General features: G+C 50.2%; 7 protein-coding genes across 7 annotated transcripts; 3 read left to right on the top strand and 4 right to left on the bottom strand.

Annotated features, from left to right (window-relative positions):
- Window positions 1-112: 112 nt before the first annotated feature.
- On the bottom strand, window positions 113-1,611 carry V8C40DRAFT_257610 (RNA recognition motif domain-containing protein). The gene is made up of 3 exons (XM_083218532.1): window positions 1,328-1,611; window positions 791-1,271; window positions 113-719 (listed from the first exon to the last, which is right to left on the bottom strand). Exons 1-3 carry the CDS (start codon window positions 1,377-1,379, stop codon window positions 386-388), a joined length of 867 nt encoding a protein of 288 aa, XP_083067913.1. The 5' UTR covers window positions 1,380-1,611; the 3' UTR covers window positions 113-385.
- Window positions 1,612-3,374: 1,763 nt separating this feature from the next.
- Window positions 3,375-6,007, top strand: V8C40DRAFT_278047 (P-loop containing nucleoside triphosphate hydrolase protein; the record flags this gene model as incomplete). The annotated part of the gene is made up of 2 exons (XM_083221027.1): window positions 3,375-4,462; window positions 4,528-6,007. 2 exons carry the CDS (start codon window positions 3,375-3,377, stop codon window positions 6,005-6,007), a joined length of 2,568 nt encoding a protein of 855 aa, XP_083067912.1.
- Window positions 6,008-6,672: 665 nt separating this feature from the next.
- V8C40DRAFT_283805 (uncharacterized protein) lies at window positions 6,673-7,905 on the bottom strand (the record flags this gene model as incomplete). Its single annotated transcript, XM_083222034.1, has 1 exon — window positions 6,673-7,905. Exon 1 carries the CDS (start codon window positions 7,792-7,794, stop codon window positions 6,673-6,675), a length of 1,122 nt encoding a protein of 373 aa, XP_083067911.1. The 5' UTR covers window positions 7,795-7,905.
- A 1,424-nt stretch (window positions 7,906-9,329) lies between these two features.
- On the top strand, window positions 9,330-10,398 carry V8C40DRAFT_257606 (uncharacterized protein). The gene is made up of 3 exons (XM_083218531.1): window positions 9,330-9,397; window positions 9,449-9,745; window positions 9,813-10,398. Exons 2-3 carry the CDS (start codon window positions 9,617-9,619, stop codon window positions 10,296-10,298), a joined length of 615 nt encoding a protein of 204 aa, XP_083067910.1. The 5' UTR covers window positions 9,330-9,397; window positions 9,449-9,616; the 3' UTR covers window positions 10,299-10,398.
- An 18-nt stretch (window positions 10,399-10,416) lies between these two features.
- V8C40DRAFT_124967 (uncharacterized protein) lies at window positions 10,417-12,410 on the bottom strand. Its single transcript, XM_083210992.1, has one exon. The coding sequence runs from the start codon at window positions 12,244-12,246 to the stop codon at window positions 10,621-10,623; it is 1,626 nt and encodes a 541-aa protein (XP_083067909.1). The 5' UTR covers window positions 12,247-12,410; the 3' UTR covers window positions 10,417-10,620.
- A 642-nt stretch (window positions 12,411-13,052) lies between these two features.
- V8C40DRAFT_124854 (LAMTOR domain-containing protein) lies at window positions 13,053-13,922 on the top strand. The gene is made up of 3 exons (XM_083210990.1): window positions 13,053-13,287; window positions 13,377-13,522; window positions 13,585-13,922. The coding sequence occupies exons 1-3, from the start codon at window positions 13,234-13,236 to the stop codon at window positions 13,874-13,876; spliced, it is 492 nt and encodes a 163-aa protein (XP_083067908.1). The 5' UTR covers window positions 13,053-13,233; the 3' UTR covers window positions 13,877-13,922.
- A 2,016-nt stretch (window positions 13,923-15,938) lies between these two features.
- Window positions 15,939-16,855, bottom strand: V8C40DRAFT_124887 (uncharacterized protein). The gene is made up of 2 exons (XM_083210991.1): window positions 16,208-16,855; window positions 15,939-16,140 (listed from the first exon to the last, which is right to left on the bottom strand). The coding sequence occupies exon 1, from the start codon at window positions 16,697-16,699 to the stop codon at window positions 16,262-16,264; it is 438 nt and encodes a 145-aa protein (XP_083067907.1). The 5' UTR covers window positions 16,700-16,855; the 3' UTR covers window positions 15,939-16,140; window positions 16,208-16,261.
- Window positions 16,856-17,503: the final 648 nt, after the last annotated feature.

The following is a 17,503-nucleotide window of genomic DNA, read 5'->3' as shown; positions in this document are numbered from 1 at the left end:
TTCCTGAAGCTAAGGATGCAAATGGGTTTAAAGTCTCTTATTACTGTGCTTCGTAATGTTAGATAATACAACCGAGGGCATCAGCATCATCATCAGTCACAAAGAAAAGTTGCAGTGGCATCGTGTGCTTTCTTTTCGCTGCTGCTATAATACGAGAGGCATGAGACGAGACAGGACCATCTGTCTCCCTCTTTTCCACCTTTTGTTGTTGTGTTCGTTTGTTGTTATAGATAAGAAACAAATACATCAGAAGAAGAGAATTCAGACATCATGTATCAATCAGCATTACTGTGGCCTTGCCTGGTCCATAGGTAGCCAGTCTCCCTTTTTCCAATTTTCCAAATTTCAGTCGTACTGCAGTCGCTCAACTCAACCAGATTGCTACCTACTCGGCGGTCCTCTGGCGCCAGTTGTTGGATCCCATGGCTCTGGCCGGTGGCGGTGCTCCTCCTTCAGTTCGTGGGGTGTTGGAGGATCGCCATCCGCGTCCCTGGCCGCTGTTGTTGCGATCTGATGGCGCATTGGGGCGGGTGGACTGTCTGTCCGTCCTCTTGGCCAGGGAGACCTTGAGCACGCCTCCGTCGTACTGGGCACCATCCAGAGCCTGCATGGCGGCCTCGGCCTCTTCCTTGGTCTCAAAGTCCACGAAGCAGTAGTAGTAGGTTCCAGCAGGGCTGCGAGTGCTCTCATGGGGCGTGATGCGCTTGCCAATGTATGAGCTGTTCTCATCATTAGCTTCAATGAAATAAACGCTGAGTGGGTGGGTGGGTGAGTGAGTGAGTGAACGTACGGGTTGAATCCAGTGAAAATGTCCATCACCTCCTGGTTGTTCTGCTCCTGGTCCCCGTTCTTGGCCAGTCCTCCAACGTACAGTCGCTTTCCCTGAGACTCATCGGCCACCTCGTCGGAGCGGTTGAAGTCTCTTCGGGGCCTCTGCTCCCTGGGCTCGCTCTGGTACTGCTGCTGGCCATCGTCGCCAGAAGGGGATCTCCAGTCACCCCCGCGCTGGAAGGTAGACCGGCCGCCGTCTCCATTGCGCTTCTTCCTAGGCTCGCATGGACCGACCTTGACCTCACGGCCTCGGAGACTGGCCCTGAGATCAGTCAGAGCTCGCTCAGCGGTGGCCCGCTCGGCAAAGTCCACAAAGCAGTAGCCCGGGTTGCGAGCGCTGACGGGGTCGACAGAGACGTGGATGTTCTCAATGTCATCGAAGCCATTCTGGAGAAGAAACTCCTCAATGTCCTGCGACTTGAGGACGTAGTGGAGATTGCCTGTTACCAGTCAGTCAGTATTGGGGGCCCATCAGATCGAGAGAGAGTTGCCGCGCCTAAGTAGATGCGCCGGCCCTCAGCCAAGGCGTCGTTCCCTGCAGCGTCCATGATGATGTGGTATTCTGAGCCTAAGTAACCGGGAGATGAGATGAGATGACAAGACAGAAAGGAGAACCTCAAGGTATTGCTACTGGCTACTGCTATGAGGCTGTAAAGTCTACGGTTGGGTTGAGCTAAGAGCCGATGGCTGAAGACTAATTTCTCTTGGATCAGTTTTTTTTTTTTTTTTTTTTTTTTCTTCCCCAAGGCGGTGGTGCAGGTACAAGAGTACTTCAGTAGCCTTGCTGAGTGCTACGCTGGAACTGGAGTTGCAGTTGGGATTACGCAGTGGGAAAGGCAGATTTAGGGAAATTGTGATTGTAAACTTGTTCAAAATTGCAGAAACTACAATAAAGACTGTCACAATACATCATTGAACATGAAGACAGCGGCCCAACCGGTGGATGATCATCTCTTAACCATCGCAGGATTTTTCTTGTGATCGAAGTACATGTACTTGGTACTCCGTATAGCGGCCACTGAAAATTACACGGCACGCAGAGTCGAGGTACTAACGGAGCAAAGACAGAGCACAAGATCCACTGACCACAGCACTAGGCGCTTCTCAGTAAAAGCCTTGTGGGCAGCAAATGGAGCTCAATTGCTTCTTTGTCAGGGGCAGCTGCTGAAAAGCCTCACAATACTAAGGTGGACTAGTAGCTGTGTTTATGTGCCTGACTACTATAGGTAGGTAGATTTACATCAATCACATTAGTTGATATGGAGTTGTCATTGCCACAGCACAACAGCTTAACGACTCAATTCATACAAGCTATTACAGGGTATCCCATAGACAGGCAGAATCCAAGGCTTGATCAGTAAAGTACAGCAAGTGGTGAAACGCAGGTCACGTGGCACCAAGTATTCTGTACTTTGTACTTGTACCTGAGCTTCGAGCCCAGCCCCCCTTTTTTGGGCAAAGGCTCAAGCTTTCTCTTTCTCTTGTCTCTAGTACCTCAGCTTTTAATGATTGAGCTTCAGACGGCATTCACTTCTGTTAGCACGACGACGCTACAAAGCTCAGAAATCCATTAATTTCATAGTAAGTCTCGCCTCTTTTTCTGTCCGTGTCTCTAACAGATGCCAATGGCCTGTTTGGTACCTCCATTTCTCCCTTGTACTGTCTACAGCTGGCTGACGGTTGAACCAGGCACCGCTTCCTCTATCAAGCATTAACATTCACACCAGCCCCTGCAAGCCGATGGGGCAGCAACAAAACACCATCAGTTCGTTGGCTGGGTGAATTGATATCAGTTGCCAGCACCAGCACCAGCATTTTTGCACGTCTGAGCTCAAGGTCATTCATTCACTTTGCCTTCACTTTCATCTCATCTTGGGCCGTTTGCTCATTGATTTCACTTCGTTTCTCTCTTCTCTTCTCTTAATACCCATTTAGCGCCATATTTCTTTGCCTAATCGCTTCCTTTTCTTTCCCTTCTTCACCTTCTTTTCTTCCTCTACGCTCCCGCCGCCATCTGGATTCACCTTTGCCATCTTCTACATGTTTCATACGACAATCTGAATCATCATCCGAATCAAGCGTCTCCCATCAGCGAGGCCGGATCTCGTCAATGCCTGACGACACTCAAATTTCCAAGACGGACTAGGACTCCTCTGAGGATCTCATCATCATGGCTAGCCGCCGTGTTCGCAGGGCACCAATCCAGGTGAAGCCTGAGCCAATGCCAAACTCGTACGCCAACAGCGTCACTGATTTCGGCACAAATGGCGACGACGCCATGGATCACACCCAATTTCATCAATCGTCCAAGGCTGGTCGTGGAAATAGATCTAATGCTCGTAAGTCTCGTGCAGAAGCCCACCATGAGAATCTCTTTCTTCATGTCATATCATGTCATATCATGCTGACTTTTTCATTTCCCAGCTGCGCCTAGTGAGCGTACCGTAGAGTCAGAACACACCACAGACCCCATCTTCAGAGAAGTCAGAGCCAGAACCGTCGTGGCGACGACCACCGTGCCTGTTGCAGGTAGCCCCAGAAACATGGACGAGAGCTTCTTCCACACCTCGTTCCAGGACATTGGCAAGAAACTCAAAGCTTGCAATGACACCCTGGGAGAGCTCCAGCAGCTTGGCGTGTCTCACGATGTGCAGCTCCCCGAGCTGGTCCTTGTCGGCGATCAGTCGGCAGGTAAATCCAGTCTCATGTCCGGCCTCGCCAACCTGGATCTGCCTCGAAGCGAGGGTGCATGCACTCGATGCCCTCTGCACATTCGCGTTTCCCGCAACGCCGAATGGTCCTGTCGAGTTTGGCTCCGCAAAGAATACTCGTATGGGCCAACCCCCAACCGCCCCATTCACGAATCAGATGTCACGAAGCATGACCCCTTCTTTCCCTGGAGAAAGCTTCCCAGCACTGCTGTTTTGGAGTTTAAATCTATGCACGACAAGAGCGAAATCGAAGAGGTCTTGCGCTGGGCTCAGATTGCCATTTTGAATGATGACAAACCTCCCGTTCTCTTTGTCCCCGGACGAGGCTCCATTGCCATGAATACGCCCATCGACAAGGCAGCAGAGGAGACCTTGGCAAAGTTCTCCCCCAATGTTGTTTCTCTGGAGATCAAGGGCCCTGACTTGCCCGACTTGTCCTTTTACGATATGCCGGGCATTTTCCAGAATCCCGCTGATGCCAACGACGAGTACCTGGTCAACGTGGTTCGAAATCTCTCGAGCGCCTACATCCAGCACCCTTCTGCTATCATTATTTGTGCCATGCCCATGAATAGCGACGCTGAGAACTCTGCAACCTTTGGTCTCACTCGCAGATTGCAAGCTAAGGACAGGACTATTGGAGTGCTGACCAAGGCAGATCTCTTGCCTGACGGTGGGAATCATACCCAGTGGCTCGAAATCATGAAGGGACAAGCTCACTCAACCGGCCTTGGGTATTTCATAACCTCCCGCCCCCAGGGTAAGGACTTGGATGAATTGAAGAAATGGGAGGAAAGGATGTTCGAGGACGAGTCTGTAGATAAATGGCCGGGTGCATTCCATGCATTTGTCGACCGCTGTGGCGTGGAAAGGCTCAAGGCTTTCCTTTCTGAGCGACTTGGCGAGGAATTTGCGAAAAGGTAAGATTGAATCAATACGCAGGAGCTCAAATTCGGTATCTGTCTGCTAACATTGGCACCTCTAGTTTGCCAAACATCAAACACAAAGTCAAATACCATCTCGATAAAGTCACCAGACAGCTAGCTAACCTTCCCGAGCTCCCCCACAACGTGGAGCTAGAGATCCAGACCTGCCTCAACAGTTTTGCTGATACTGCGCGGCTGAAGATTGACGAGTTTGCGGCTCGCATAAACAGCTTACCAACCAACTTTCGAGACTGCCTCTTGAATAGCAAGCCCAAGTTTACTCTCAAGGACCGCACCGATACCCAAGTGGTGGATCTCATAGACGATGATGAGTCCGATGCGGCCTCTGTCGGTACTGCTGCGATGAGCTTCGTCACTCCCTCGAAGCGACGAAGTACAGCACCGCAAGCAACGCCATCGAATAAGCGGACGAGAACAGATTATCCAGTCAACGGGACGCCGAGCTCGGTCAAGCCCGAGGAAGCCGGCTTTGCTAATGGCAACGGCTTTGGTACTCCTCATCTTGCACTACCGCCACAGAAGCCGTGTTTCCCGGAACCGTTTACAGAGTTTAGTGAAGTTGGCAGGGGATTTCGCACACTGCGACAGGTGAAGGAGGAGATTCAGGCTAAGATGAAGGCAGGCATGCCAAGCATCATCCCACCAGAGGTCTACAACGATTTGGCCATGGAAGCCATCAGACCGTGGAATGGGCCCACCAGTGTGTATCTGAGAGAAGTGATTCGGCAGCTTGCAGCCGAGCTCGATATGGCGCTGAACCAGTCCCTCGAGAACCTGAAGAAGCGGTTCATATACACAGAAGCCAAGCGGCACCTCAAGAGCTGCCTGGACGAGCATTGGAAAACGACGCAAAAAGATCTCGATGCACTCTACAGCGATGAGTCGGAAAGAGTCATGACGTACAACACGGAAGCGTTCGATCAGTGCCTCAAGAGCGAGCGAGCCGTGCTGACTCAATTCCGCCATCATATGAGAATGGTGGGAGCCGGCTACGCACAAAAGACTCTCGTCCCCTGGGACGTGCTGACGGAAGAGAAGCAAGCACAGGAGGTCAAGCGACGGGAACAGGAGCAAACCAAACTGAAGCCGGATGATTTCGAGCGGGAGGTTGAGGTTGTTGCATACGTTAGGGGGTACTACAAACTCGCCGCCCTGCGATACTCCGACGCCGTGACGCAGCGTATCGTGTGCCGCATGATTCCTGCCATCCGGCGACAGCTTCGCAATTATCTTGACGACAAGCTTGGCGTGCGCGGTTCAAACTCGGCGAGTGTCTACGAGAAGCTCATGGATGAGGACGCGGCGACGGCGAATAAGCGCGAGATGCTCAAGAGCGAGCAGGCCAAGTTTATTCAGGCGCTGCAGAGCATAGAGGACCTCGAGTCGGGGAAGCTGTCGGATACGGCGAGCGTGATTGAGTATGCCGGCGGCGGTATGCAGACTGAACCTGTGCTGCGGCGACGCGAGTCTGACGCGACGATGGAGAATGATGTTCACTATGATAATGATGAGGCATAGGGTTAGGTGTTGAGTTTTTGTGAGACAATCTGTGTCTGCTTTTTATTGCAGTAGATAGACCTTGAGTTAGTAATTTACCTTGGTAGCTGTCAATTCAATTCAGTGTCGTCAACAAAGACTGCGTAAGATCATCTGACTTGGACCCCAACGGATACTAGATTGTCATATGGGCAAGTTTCTACATACCTTATGTAAAGTTGACCAAGATTGATAATGCCATCTCATCTACTACTCTCCATTATGATTTTTGTCTTTTTCATTGTCACACTTATCTATGGTGCTCTTGCAATTGCAGATATCTCTCAATAGCCGCATACGGCCCTCCCCTTATCCATGTCGCGAGTCGGAACACTTTATTTTCAGTGATGTGGACGTAAACTTTAATATTATGTCTTGGAGAATCTTAAGGCAGAAAAAAGTTGTCTGATGTCGCTTTCATTATTAAAACTTCTCTTCTTCTTTATCAAAATTTTATTAACTCTTTTAGAGTCTCATCAGAAAATGTCGTACACCTCATAATAGCTTTTATGACTCTCAATTCCAATAATCTGCTAATAGTTGACGTTCATGAGCATTTGAATTGATGTATAAAGCAAAAATCAAGACTTGAACAAGAAACTTTGATAAAACGAGGCTCAAAGCCTCTCCACTTGTTGTTATGTGCCTTAATATTTCTTCACAATCATTGTCGTATATGTCCAATCCTTATCATTGAGGGGAAAGAAAAGGTGCGAATCCTCGCTTCGAGTCATGTAATCTTCTCGGTAGTAATAGGGCGAGCTGCAGGGGTAGATATCGCCGTTGCTATCCCACAGGTATCCCCAATCCCAGTTCCTTTGATCAGTCTTGATAAAGCGTAGGACTTCCTCCTGTGTTGCCACGTTTGCTGCCCGATCACCTGTATCACTGACCCTCCAGTTGTTCAATACAAGCACCGGGGTGTTGAGCTTATCGCTCAGGTGGAGGATGGTCATGTTGGAGCTCAACTGAGGCTTCATCTCTTGAACAAACGACACTAGGTTTCGGCGGATGGCCTTGTTGTTGGAGTCGAACCATCCGGCTCCAAAACGATCGACTAGCTCTTCTTGTTTATCGCCATCCCACTGCGCCAGAAATTTCCCATCGGCGTCGTACCAAACCAATGAGCCTTGCTTTGGAAGACCACCGGAGGAGAGCCCGGAACCATTCGTCCCAAAGAGCGGCGTGGGACTTAATCCACGAATGGAGATATAACGGTACAGGTTAATGACTTGAGGTTCTGGAAAAGTGAAAGTGAACAAGTCCTTGACCTCTCTGTCTACTGTACCCCCGTGCGTACACCCTTTGATAATATCGCTGGCGTTGTACAAGAAAGACCCGACACTGGGCACAAAGTATTCGGTAATCTTGAGTATATTTTCATCCATGTAAGCTCGATACATGACAATCTCATTAGTATTTCGCTCGTCAACACCATGAAATGCGGCGTCTCCTAGGTAAAGCACTCTGGAGTGAGACTTGCTGTCGTCCGTTTGGGAAATGCCATGTGTTGATTGACCGGCAAGAATCAGTCCTATGATTCCAACTGTCCAGCTTGTTGAGCTCAACGATGGCGTCGAAGCAAAGCCTGCGGATCCGAGAAGAGCGGCGTAGAGACCAGCACCTGCCATGCCCTTGTTGGTGCCTCTCCTTTTGTTGCCGCTTTTTTGGATCGTCACAGAGATGATGGCGGGTGCAATATCTCCATGATCAAGACTAGTGTCATTTACAACCTTGGTATAAGGTCCTGGGCTAGATTGTGGTGCCATGATATATATGCATGATGCACGGGATCGATGTCTTCTTGAAGAATAGAATACAGGTAACAATTCTGTGTGAGTCTTTCATATAACGAACCGCGAGGCGAGGGTTTACATTCCGACATCTTTAAAATTGAGCAAGGACCGCAAAAACGGTATTCAGTAAGCCTGAAAAGTTCTATTTAAGCTCTCTTGTATGTTTGTGAGACCCGTTTTTAAATGACCAAACAAAGACAATGAAGATGGTTGGCACACACGATGCCACGAAAGAATGTTTGATAGGCGGCCTCGTTTCATGGTCCATTCAAATCTCACATCTCAGCCAGCCACACAGAGGACCCCGCCAGCTACCCCGCCTGGTTGTATCGCAGCTGAAATACAACGATGCATCTCATAGTCGTTCCATCAAATTTGGATGAGTTTTGGATAGTTGGAGGTGATACTTGGGCACAAGTGTGCTATAAAAAGAGTTTGAAAGACGTGAGGGGACATGGGGGATATTGACGTAGCATATATATAGGTAACCATATGGAATGTAACCGTTGAGTAGTAGTAGTCAATAGATCTAGTCAACTTCTAAAATAATATATTTATCTGCAAGAGTGGCAAGAATCTGAAACTGATGTAGAAGTTGTAGTTTCCACAGAAGTTATAATTTCTCTAGAAGTAAGCCCATGTCTGCGTTCCCGTCGCGGTAAGCCACTGCTTTACTCTACACTATTTGTAGACTTTGTCTAGCAAACTGTCATGGCTCAGTCAAATTGTGACCAGGAGGAAAAGTGCACTCTCAATGGCTGCAGCGGCGTCATGAACTCAAGCGGAATCGTCGTCTGTACCGGCAACTTCTACTGCCGCCCCATGCTGTATCCTCGCCCCGATTTTGGATTCCGTTGCCTCCGGTCCATCCTCCGTCGCCGCCTCCGCCTCCGGTCACGCACGAGACGGATGTCATGATTAGATCCGGTAACGAGGACTCCAACAACATCTGGGCCGGTTCGTGGAGTGTCTTTAAACCTCTAGTGATTATTCCTACCTGCCAGCATGAGCGAACGTGCGCCAATTGCGTCGGCTTATTCTATTTCGAGCTGCAGAACTTGCCGTCTTTCAATGTCGACACTTTACCAACTGCAGATACTCGGGAACGTAGACTGTCTACTAGGTAGCTAATCAGAGATGATACATATATGACAAAGAATAATATGCCAAGTTGAGCTGCATACCCGTACACTGTAGCAATGGATTTAGTACTAGTAAATTTTAGTCGTATACGAGGTGAGATAGTATAAAGGTGTTCACCATCTGCTGTTCTACTCTTCACATACTTTCCCCTGCTTCATCGCTCTAGACAATTCAGATTTACCGCTATACAATGATAATGACATGTACCTTGCCTTGTCGTTGCGTAACAGATGCATCATCACTTGGCCACGTTGATTCAGTCGCTCATCTCACAAGTCAACTGAATAATGGAGTCATAACAGCTTCTCCACAGCTCCAAATTAAAGCACGACTCGCCATAGAAACTGCCCCCAATTTTCACGCCGCCTATCAACAGCTGCGATTCATCCGATCCACCAGCAAATCCTGATAAATCCCGAAGACTGGCAAGAATGTCCGTTTACCCAAAAAGTGTCTCCGCAGAGCACAGCTGAGAGATGATTAGTCGGCCCGATGTTTAGTGCAGCGGTTCATTTAATCGGAGCCATTTTAAGTTTAAACTTAAGTCGAGATGTTTGACATATTATTTATAGCGATTTAATCCTCACTCGTCTTCTCATTTTCATTTTCTTCAACTCATTTTCAAAAGGGTTCAATCAATACACACGTCAACATGGCTCGAAAGGTTTGGCAACGCAACTTTGCTGCAGGACATGGTCTCGAAAAGGCTCTAAACGCAGCTCGAAGCTCTGCTGCTCCAGCTCCTATTCAGAGCCCTCCAGGCGGAAGCTCTGCACAAGAGGTGAGTCTCACCTTAATAAGATCAACATGATTAATGTTTAGCCCTTAATATTAACTCTTGTGAATAGCTTCAAGCTTTGGTCGACGCTGATGTTGGCGGCGATGGCTTCGTCCTCTCCTCCTTCACGGCCGACGATGCTGTCGAGCTCGGCAACCTCCTCTACGCCCGCCTCCTCCCCTTTGCCCGGGAAGGCCGTGCTACACTCATCTCCATCAGCGCGGGCGCTGGATCTCAGACACTATACCAAGTCGCCACCGGCAGCGGCGTGACGCCCGACAATGAGAGCTGGGTGAAGCGAAAGACGGCGGCGGTGCTGCGGTTCGGCACGAGCTCGTGGTATCTGGGACAAAAGTACGCTGGCAACGAGGCGGCATTTGCGGCAAAGTTTTCGCTGGGACCGAGTGAGGCGGGAGGTTATGCGATCCATGGAGGTGGTGTGCCGATCCGTGTCGCGGGCGTGGAGGGAGTTGTGGGAGTGGTTGTTGTGAGTGGGCTGAAGCAGCATGAGGATCACGGTGTGATTGCCGAGGTGATTCGGGAGAACTGGGTGTAAGTTGGGTTGAGATGCTTCATGTTTGAAACTGCATTTGATGATGAAAATTGTTACGATATATTGGAAATTAGGCCTAGAAAATGAAAACACTATCAAACTACATGCAATATCCTCCTCCTCTTAGTGACAACCGGGTGATTATAAGTGATCCAGAACAAACAGAAATATCCATCACAAAACAAGCAAACCCGCATTAGTCCCGTCAGGTCCAGATATACCATAGATACCCATTACACCACATTGTACAAAGCCGCATTGCTCATATCGTTACATCCACGCCCTTCAACATTACCACAGCCACCTGCCTTCTCACTAGACTGCTTTACAGTCGCTTCCTAATCATGGGAAATCTTCCCCTTCGAAGCACAGGGCTGCCAGTACCCGTACCAAGCGGCGGCGCAACTCCAGTTGCAGATGTTCCATTTGTCCACATACCGTCACTCACAGTCACAATGACAGTGTTGAATGCCATTGCCGTCTGTGTAAAGATGCCAGTTGTCAAGCAAGGTGACGGCTTGGGGTCACACGGCTCGTCGCTGCCCTCCTTCTTGCAAATGACCTCTCCGGTGAAGATGTTGATGATGTTGATTTCGATATTGACGTCTCCCCCGGAGGAGGTAACAGTTTGCGTCATAGTGGTGAATTGGTCAACGATGGGCGAGATTGTTCCGACCTGCGGCGGAGCTGTGATCTTTGCCGGTTTGGCCACAGAAGTCGCCGTCTGGATACCTGTACCCAGACTTGAAGAACTCTTGGGGGATACTACCAGCGGAGTAGCGGTTGGCGTTGGAGGATTCTGTACAAAGGGTACAGTCTCGGTGGTTGTGTTTGAAGTATTTGGCTTTGAAGAGCTGCTTGAGAGGGTCACAGTCGTAGTGCTTTGGCTGGCAGGGTGTTCCACGACTGTTACTGTTTCGGCGGTTGAGTTCGACGCGCTGCTTGCCGAAGTCGCTGTTGTAGAGCTTTGCTTGGCAGGGTTGTTTGTGAGAGTAACGGTCGCAGTGCTTGGGCTTGCTGGGTTTTCCACAAATGTCACCGTCTCTGTGGTTGAGTTTGATGCGTTACTATCCGAGGCGGTTGCTGCAGTGCTTGAGGCTGCAGTGCTTGAGGCTGCAGTGCTTGAGGCTGCAGTGCTTGAGGCTGCAGTGCTTGAGGCTGCAGTGCTTGAGGCTGCCGGGCTCTCCACAAAGGTTACTGTCTCAACGGTAGAGTTTGCAGAGATTGCCTTTGAAGGGCTATTTGCAAGTGTTACTGTCGTAGTACTCGGACCTGCTGGGCTTTCCACGAACGTCACTGTCTCGGCGCTTGGGCTAGGTGGCTTCTGCACGACGGTCACAGTTTTGGCACTCGGTTTTGATTCCTCAGTCTGAGATGCTTGGGAATTGGTGACAGTGACAGTGTTTGCGCCGACTTCCTGACTATTGCTTGAGTGTGATGGTTCAGCTGACGAGTGATCTGACGTCTGTTGAGTGACGGTAACAGTCACAGCGGCAGTGGTCGTCGCACTGACAGATGTCGTTTCGTCTGGGTTGATTGTCACCGTCACAGTCTTGGGCGACTCGGGTTGGTCCTCTCCCGCCTGCACCGTCATCGTAACTGTCTGTGCTGAGGGTTCGGGGCTGGGACTGGTAACCAGTGCCGTCTCTATCTTGGCTGGTAATTCTGGATGAACTGTGACCTCTTGGGTGACAGTAGCAGGCGAGCTAGGGGCAAGAGTCTGAGTGACGAAGACGGTGGTTGCTGGCACAACAATTGTGTGGTCGATTGTCACGGTTTCTTTGGAGTTTGTGGCCGTAATAGTGACCGTCGTTTCTTGTGGGCTGAGGCTTGTTGGAAGGCAAGGGCAGCATCGGAGCGAATCATCGTCAGCTGATCTTGGCCGGGGACCGAAACGGGCCTCTGCCAGAGGAGCAAGAGCCATCAAGGCCCAAGGCAATATGCTGAGCATGGTGGTGAATGGACAAAGGGAATTGATGAAGTAGAAACTGAAAAATTACCAAAGTTGAGAAGAGAGAAAAGAAGAGAGGTGTGGTGGTGATTGGGATGATGATGGTGGTGATGATGATGAGAACAAGTGATTGAAGAGGCGACCGCCATGGTTTCTTATATCTTTTTTGTAGATGGTATGAAAAGTTAGTTGGAGCAGAAATTGAATGTGCGTTAGCTCAATTAGAGAAAGCAATAAATGCGGCAAGAATGGGATGTCGATATAAAGGAGGCCTTTTGACCCCCCTCATGGCCCTTAGCCGCCTCAAGTGATGACCCCAGCTAGAGCTATGAGCTGAAGATAGACTGCGTCCCTTGGCATTGGGGATGCTTAATCGATAAGTAATTGAGAAGGGGATCGAAATTTGAGGGTAAAAATATTTCTATATATTGAATTCAAGGGATTGAATCTCTAGGGAACAGCTGAGTTGTCCATCTCAAGGGAGACCCCTGGTATGAATGGATGCCGTATAAATCCATCTATAGCGGTTGCGAGGGGTTAGTGTGTACGTAGGGAGTGAAGGCGCTGAAATTGCCAATTGATGGGCACATTCCATGGAGCGATAATACTTTGACATTTATCAAAATGAGGAAAAAAAGGAAGGAAGAAAATAACCATCAATCGCTCATTATCAAGCATTGAAGTTGATCCGATTCATGCAAGTTGAGCTGAATAACAGGAGCTGCCGAAATGGGAGGGACGTTGAGCGGTCCGAAATTTACCCGGGTCAGAGCTCGTGTGCCCCCCAAAGGCAAGAGCTTCAACCTCCAATGACTAACGGACGACAAGCATCGCAGACAGGGGGTTTGGGGCGACAAAAACACCGCACGTTGCTCGAGACTTTTGCTGCGTGCTTTGGAAACATGATATGAATACGGCAGCGATTTTTCTGCATCCGATTAACGCGTCACTCAACCCGCGCCGATCGCGCAACCGCAACCCGAGATCATGGGGCTCTGCCAATCATGCCTAGGACGGCGACAGAAGGACGTCTACGATGAGGTGCGCTCTAGACTACGATGATGGCTGTTTGCGAGCGCTATGCGATTGCTATGAGAACGAGGCTGACGGGTAGTTTCCCCCCTGCGCAGAGCGAGGAGAACCGGCTCCTGTACGATGACGGAAATGGGATGCAGTACGGCAGCTTTGGCGACGCCGCGCTCAATGGAGAGGGCGATACTGCAGAGGCCCAGCGAGAGAACGAGGCGCTGCAGAGAGTAGTCGCAAAGACATCCAAGTTGGTCCTCTCCAGATTACGTGATTGGCTTCTTTGCAACTGAGACACTGACTTGGCTGCAGCAACATGGTCGACATCTTCGAAATCGCTCCGCAAGACCCCATCGGCCGAACTTCGACGACGACGCTCTTTGCTTACGCTGGCCAAGGTGCTCGGGTGGCGCGCTACCACCATCTCGTATCGAAACTCAGCACACAAGAGGATAGCCCTCCCGCCGGTATCAAAGTTGACTGGCTTGCCGACGAGGATGCTGGCGAACTTCACGGCGATCGCCCAGCCAGTCTAAGAACACTCGACGATGACGATGCGGCACTTGTTGGGACTTTTGCAGATGCGGCCGCGGCCATGAAGTAATAGTGATTCCTCGGTTTCCTTTGCCAAAGAGGCGTGGCGGGTAAAAAATGGTGCAGCGTGGTGTCAGGAGGGACAATGATATATTCAGCACTCACAATCGTTTTTCTTTTTTCTTTTTTTTTTCTCTTTCATCTTCTCGATAGTATCTTTTTTTTTTTTTCGATACCCCGGGCTCTGTCAAAACGCTAGAAGTCTTCCAGAGCGACGGCATCTCAAGCGAGTTGCCTCTTGAACCGAGATTTACCAATTTCCCGGAATCACACTCCCTTTTTTTTCTCCTTAGGAAAAAAAAAAAGAGCGCATGACCAGGGGTGGCAAGCGCTTGTACCAACAAGAGGTCTTCACCAAAAAGAACCGAAAAAAAAATCCATATTTTATGTTGCCATTCAACAACAAGCATCCACCCATCGATTGGCGTTTGTCACCAAAGCCCATTGGGCCATTGTGATTGGAAGCATGAAGCCAAAAAGAATGTGAATTAAGATGATTAGAGAAAAGTCTCTCGCCAGCCTACGGTACGGAAGCATTGGGCTATTATTGTTGTCGAGTAAAAAGCGAGCCCGCGAAGATGCTTCACCGCAAGGTGCCCATTGAGCGTCAGACACGTGCACAGGCCGACCAGTGGATCCGTCTAGTGCCAGAATATCAAGGACTGGCCGTCTAGCTAGCCGTCGGATTCCGTCTTTTAGCTTGGTTCTTCGTCGGCCTCGGCTCGCACCGCCGTTTTAGTTCCCACGGCTTCCGTTTTGAGGGGTGGGCAGGGTTCGGGGGCACATCCAAGTCATCGGGATTGTGCCTGTTGAGGGAACCAATTTGTCGGTAAATGGTGGTGAAGCGCAGTCCAGCTCGGTGGGCTGTCAGGACGAGACGACGAGGCCAGCCACCCCCGGCTCATGAACCCCAGCAGCCGAATTGGAGCGACACAAGAGGCTAGAGAAGCCATGGCATCATGCCCGTAAGCGACAGGAGGGGGGTGACAGCAGAGAGTAGCTTCATGTTGTCAATTGCTACTGTATGGCTTCCATTCGTTACGGTCAGCCGCTACAGACGGCAGTGGCTTTTGGCCCTGGACGGCATCCCGGGCTGTTCGACTGTCCACTGGCGCGGGGATCGAAGGGGAAACGATGACATTTCTGCGGAGATGGTCCATACTCGTCAAGGAAATCCCGGCAGACTGGTCCTGCTTGGGCATTCCGCGGCGGAAATCGATTCGCAACGCATTCAACCCATGGGCGCGGTCCTCTTTTGCGATATACATCCATGTGATTAATCCCAACCCACCCCCGACACTTCACGTCAGCTCCCTGGTACCAGTAAGCGTGCGTCATGGCTCTAGCCTGGTCACAAACGCGATAAGCGAGGGACTCATTCGTCAAAGTGCGATACGTCGCCTGTCTGCTGGCGCGAGGATCCCACGCATTCGAACACTCGTACAGCTAGTACTTGTACAGATCGAGCCCCCGCTGCCACAGCCTCTACAGCTACTGTACGAGCAGACGCATCAAGGGGATTTACCGGAATACGTCGTACTAATTGATGGTGACGTCTGCTCCTCAACGCTATTCCAGTACTAGCCCGCCTCCATCACATCAAGCAGTCGATGGACATTGGACACATTCAACCCTCACCCCGCCAAGGAGTTTTCGTCACAAGGAACTACCCCCAGTCGTTTGCAGTAGCAGCAACTTGGCCCACCCACAAAACTCATCCAGCCCACCACCAAATGAAATCTGTGTGGTGCTAAATCCAGGCCCCCGGAAGCCGCGCCTCTCAAGGTCGACAAAGAACGAAGTATGGAGCGTGTCATTTCGGGATCCCAGTACCTAGGTATCTAATTAAAACAAAAGGAGTGCGAGACGACCCAATTCGCTACCGGAGCCCAAGGGCAAAGAAAAGAAAAAAATCCAACCAAACGTCCTTGAAATCCATCAAACCGATTATACAATGAAGTCGACCAAAAGCGAGCCCTTTTGACCGACTCATGAAAAAAAAAACGCTTTTTTTTGTCATGTGCCCGGGACCATGCTGAAAATGCAAAGATGAAAGACAACCCGAAAAACAGCGAACGACTTCCGTGGCTTAGCAGCCTTCAATAAAAAAATTTCTTCCAACAAGACCAGGACCCTTTTTCTCTCCCTTTTTTCTATTCGCTCCGAGTTGAACCAATGCTGTGTGCTGTGCCTAGTCTCTGATATCCGCTGGCTAACCCTTTGACTTTGTGGCCGTGTCTTCTGTAAGCTGACTTTCCCCCCCTGCCATCGTCACTGAAGCACAGGAAAATGTTAGCCACAGAGATGCCGCTTGTGCCACAGTGGTTTTCTTGTGTCCGACTTTTTTTGTGTTTTGCATGCCGTGTCTCGACAAGGCGAGGGGGAGGGGCTATTCTCATACCTGAGCAAGCGTTTGTAGCCTGCGCAAATGATCTTCATCCATTACCGCGATTTGGGCACTGACAGCTGCCATTTCCTCCTCCGTCCTTTCGATGGTGGCTGTCCGATTGCCCTCAACCTTCCAACGCTCCACATCCAGAGTCATCTTGGCCAGGCGCCGTCGTTTCTTCTCCGTATCGTGACATAGCTTACAGACGTCGGGATCAGGTTTTGTTTCATAGATCAGCTTCAAGCCGCACGTCTCTCCCATTCGATATTCCTTATTGCACTGCTGGCGGAAGTGGCCCCAGCGCCAGTAACCACAACTCCAACGAGTCTGTTCGAAATAACACATGGTCAATTCGTTTGGTGGATGGTGTCGATCGAGAGGAGGTAAAGCCGAGGAGGAGGAAGAGGGGGGAGGAGGCGGTAGAAGAGAGGAGGAGAACTGCATCACGAATCGAGAATATCAGCAAATGGACATTGCCAAGCAATGGGCACCCTTCAAAGCCAATTCTACTCCCTCAGGCATAACGAAGGATTCCCTCTCTTTGCTCCATGCTTGGAGGAAAGTGATGATGTGAAGTGAAGAATTGCTCAAGCTGGCACCTACAATAGACAAAGACGACCGGGAGGAAGCAATTTCCAGACTAGCGCCGGAATCGTTCGATGCAGGGCACCCCGTTTAGTCTTGTCGGGACTCGCTTGTATATTCGGCTTGCGAGGATTGTTTCAACGTCGAATTGAGCGGTTTTGGGCTCGTCGTCTGTTCCCGAGTCTGGGCTGGTAAGTCTGGCTGCTTTGCTTCAGCATTGGGGACGGCCAAGCTAACTTATACTCGCCTGAAGTCAGAACAACTGCTGTCCATTCGGCCCTCGTCCTATCCTTTTACCATCCAGCGCCTTTACAACCCAATCCTCGGTGGGACTCACAGCGACCAACAAGCACCTTCCTTTACACGGGCCAACAAACTTCGTCATTATCGTCCTGCTTCCTGCGGGATAAAAAAAAAGATGCTTTGATACGTGGATTGGGTATCCGTACTTTTTTGCCCTATACCAACATGCCAGTTGCCCTACTCCCACACACCCCTTATTTTCACCCATTGGCACACCCCTGCTGCCGTGTGATGGCGTATCCTGTAGCACGTTCCTGGCTTCCAAGGTAGGGGGGAGGGGTGGGAGTGAAATTGTGCGTGTGTGCGTGTGGGGGGTCGATGTGGAGGTAGCCTCGATGCAGAACACCACCATGACTGCCA

Source organism: Trichoderma camerunense, assembly GCF_050948025.1.
Source record: "Trichoderma camerunense strain CBS 138272 chromosome Unknown V8C40scaffold_25, whole genome shotgun sequence".
Lineage (NCBI taxonomy): Eukaryota > Fungi > Ascomycota > Sordariomycetes > Hypocreales > Hypocreaceae > Trichoderma > Trichoderma camerunense.
The sequence above is the reverse complement of the archived record's forward strand: the minus strand, read 5'-3'. Positions and strand labels throughout refer to the sequence as shown.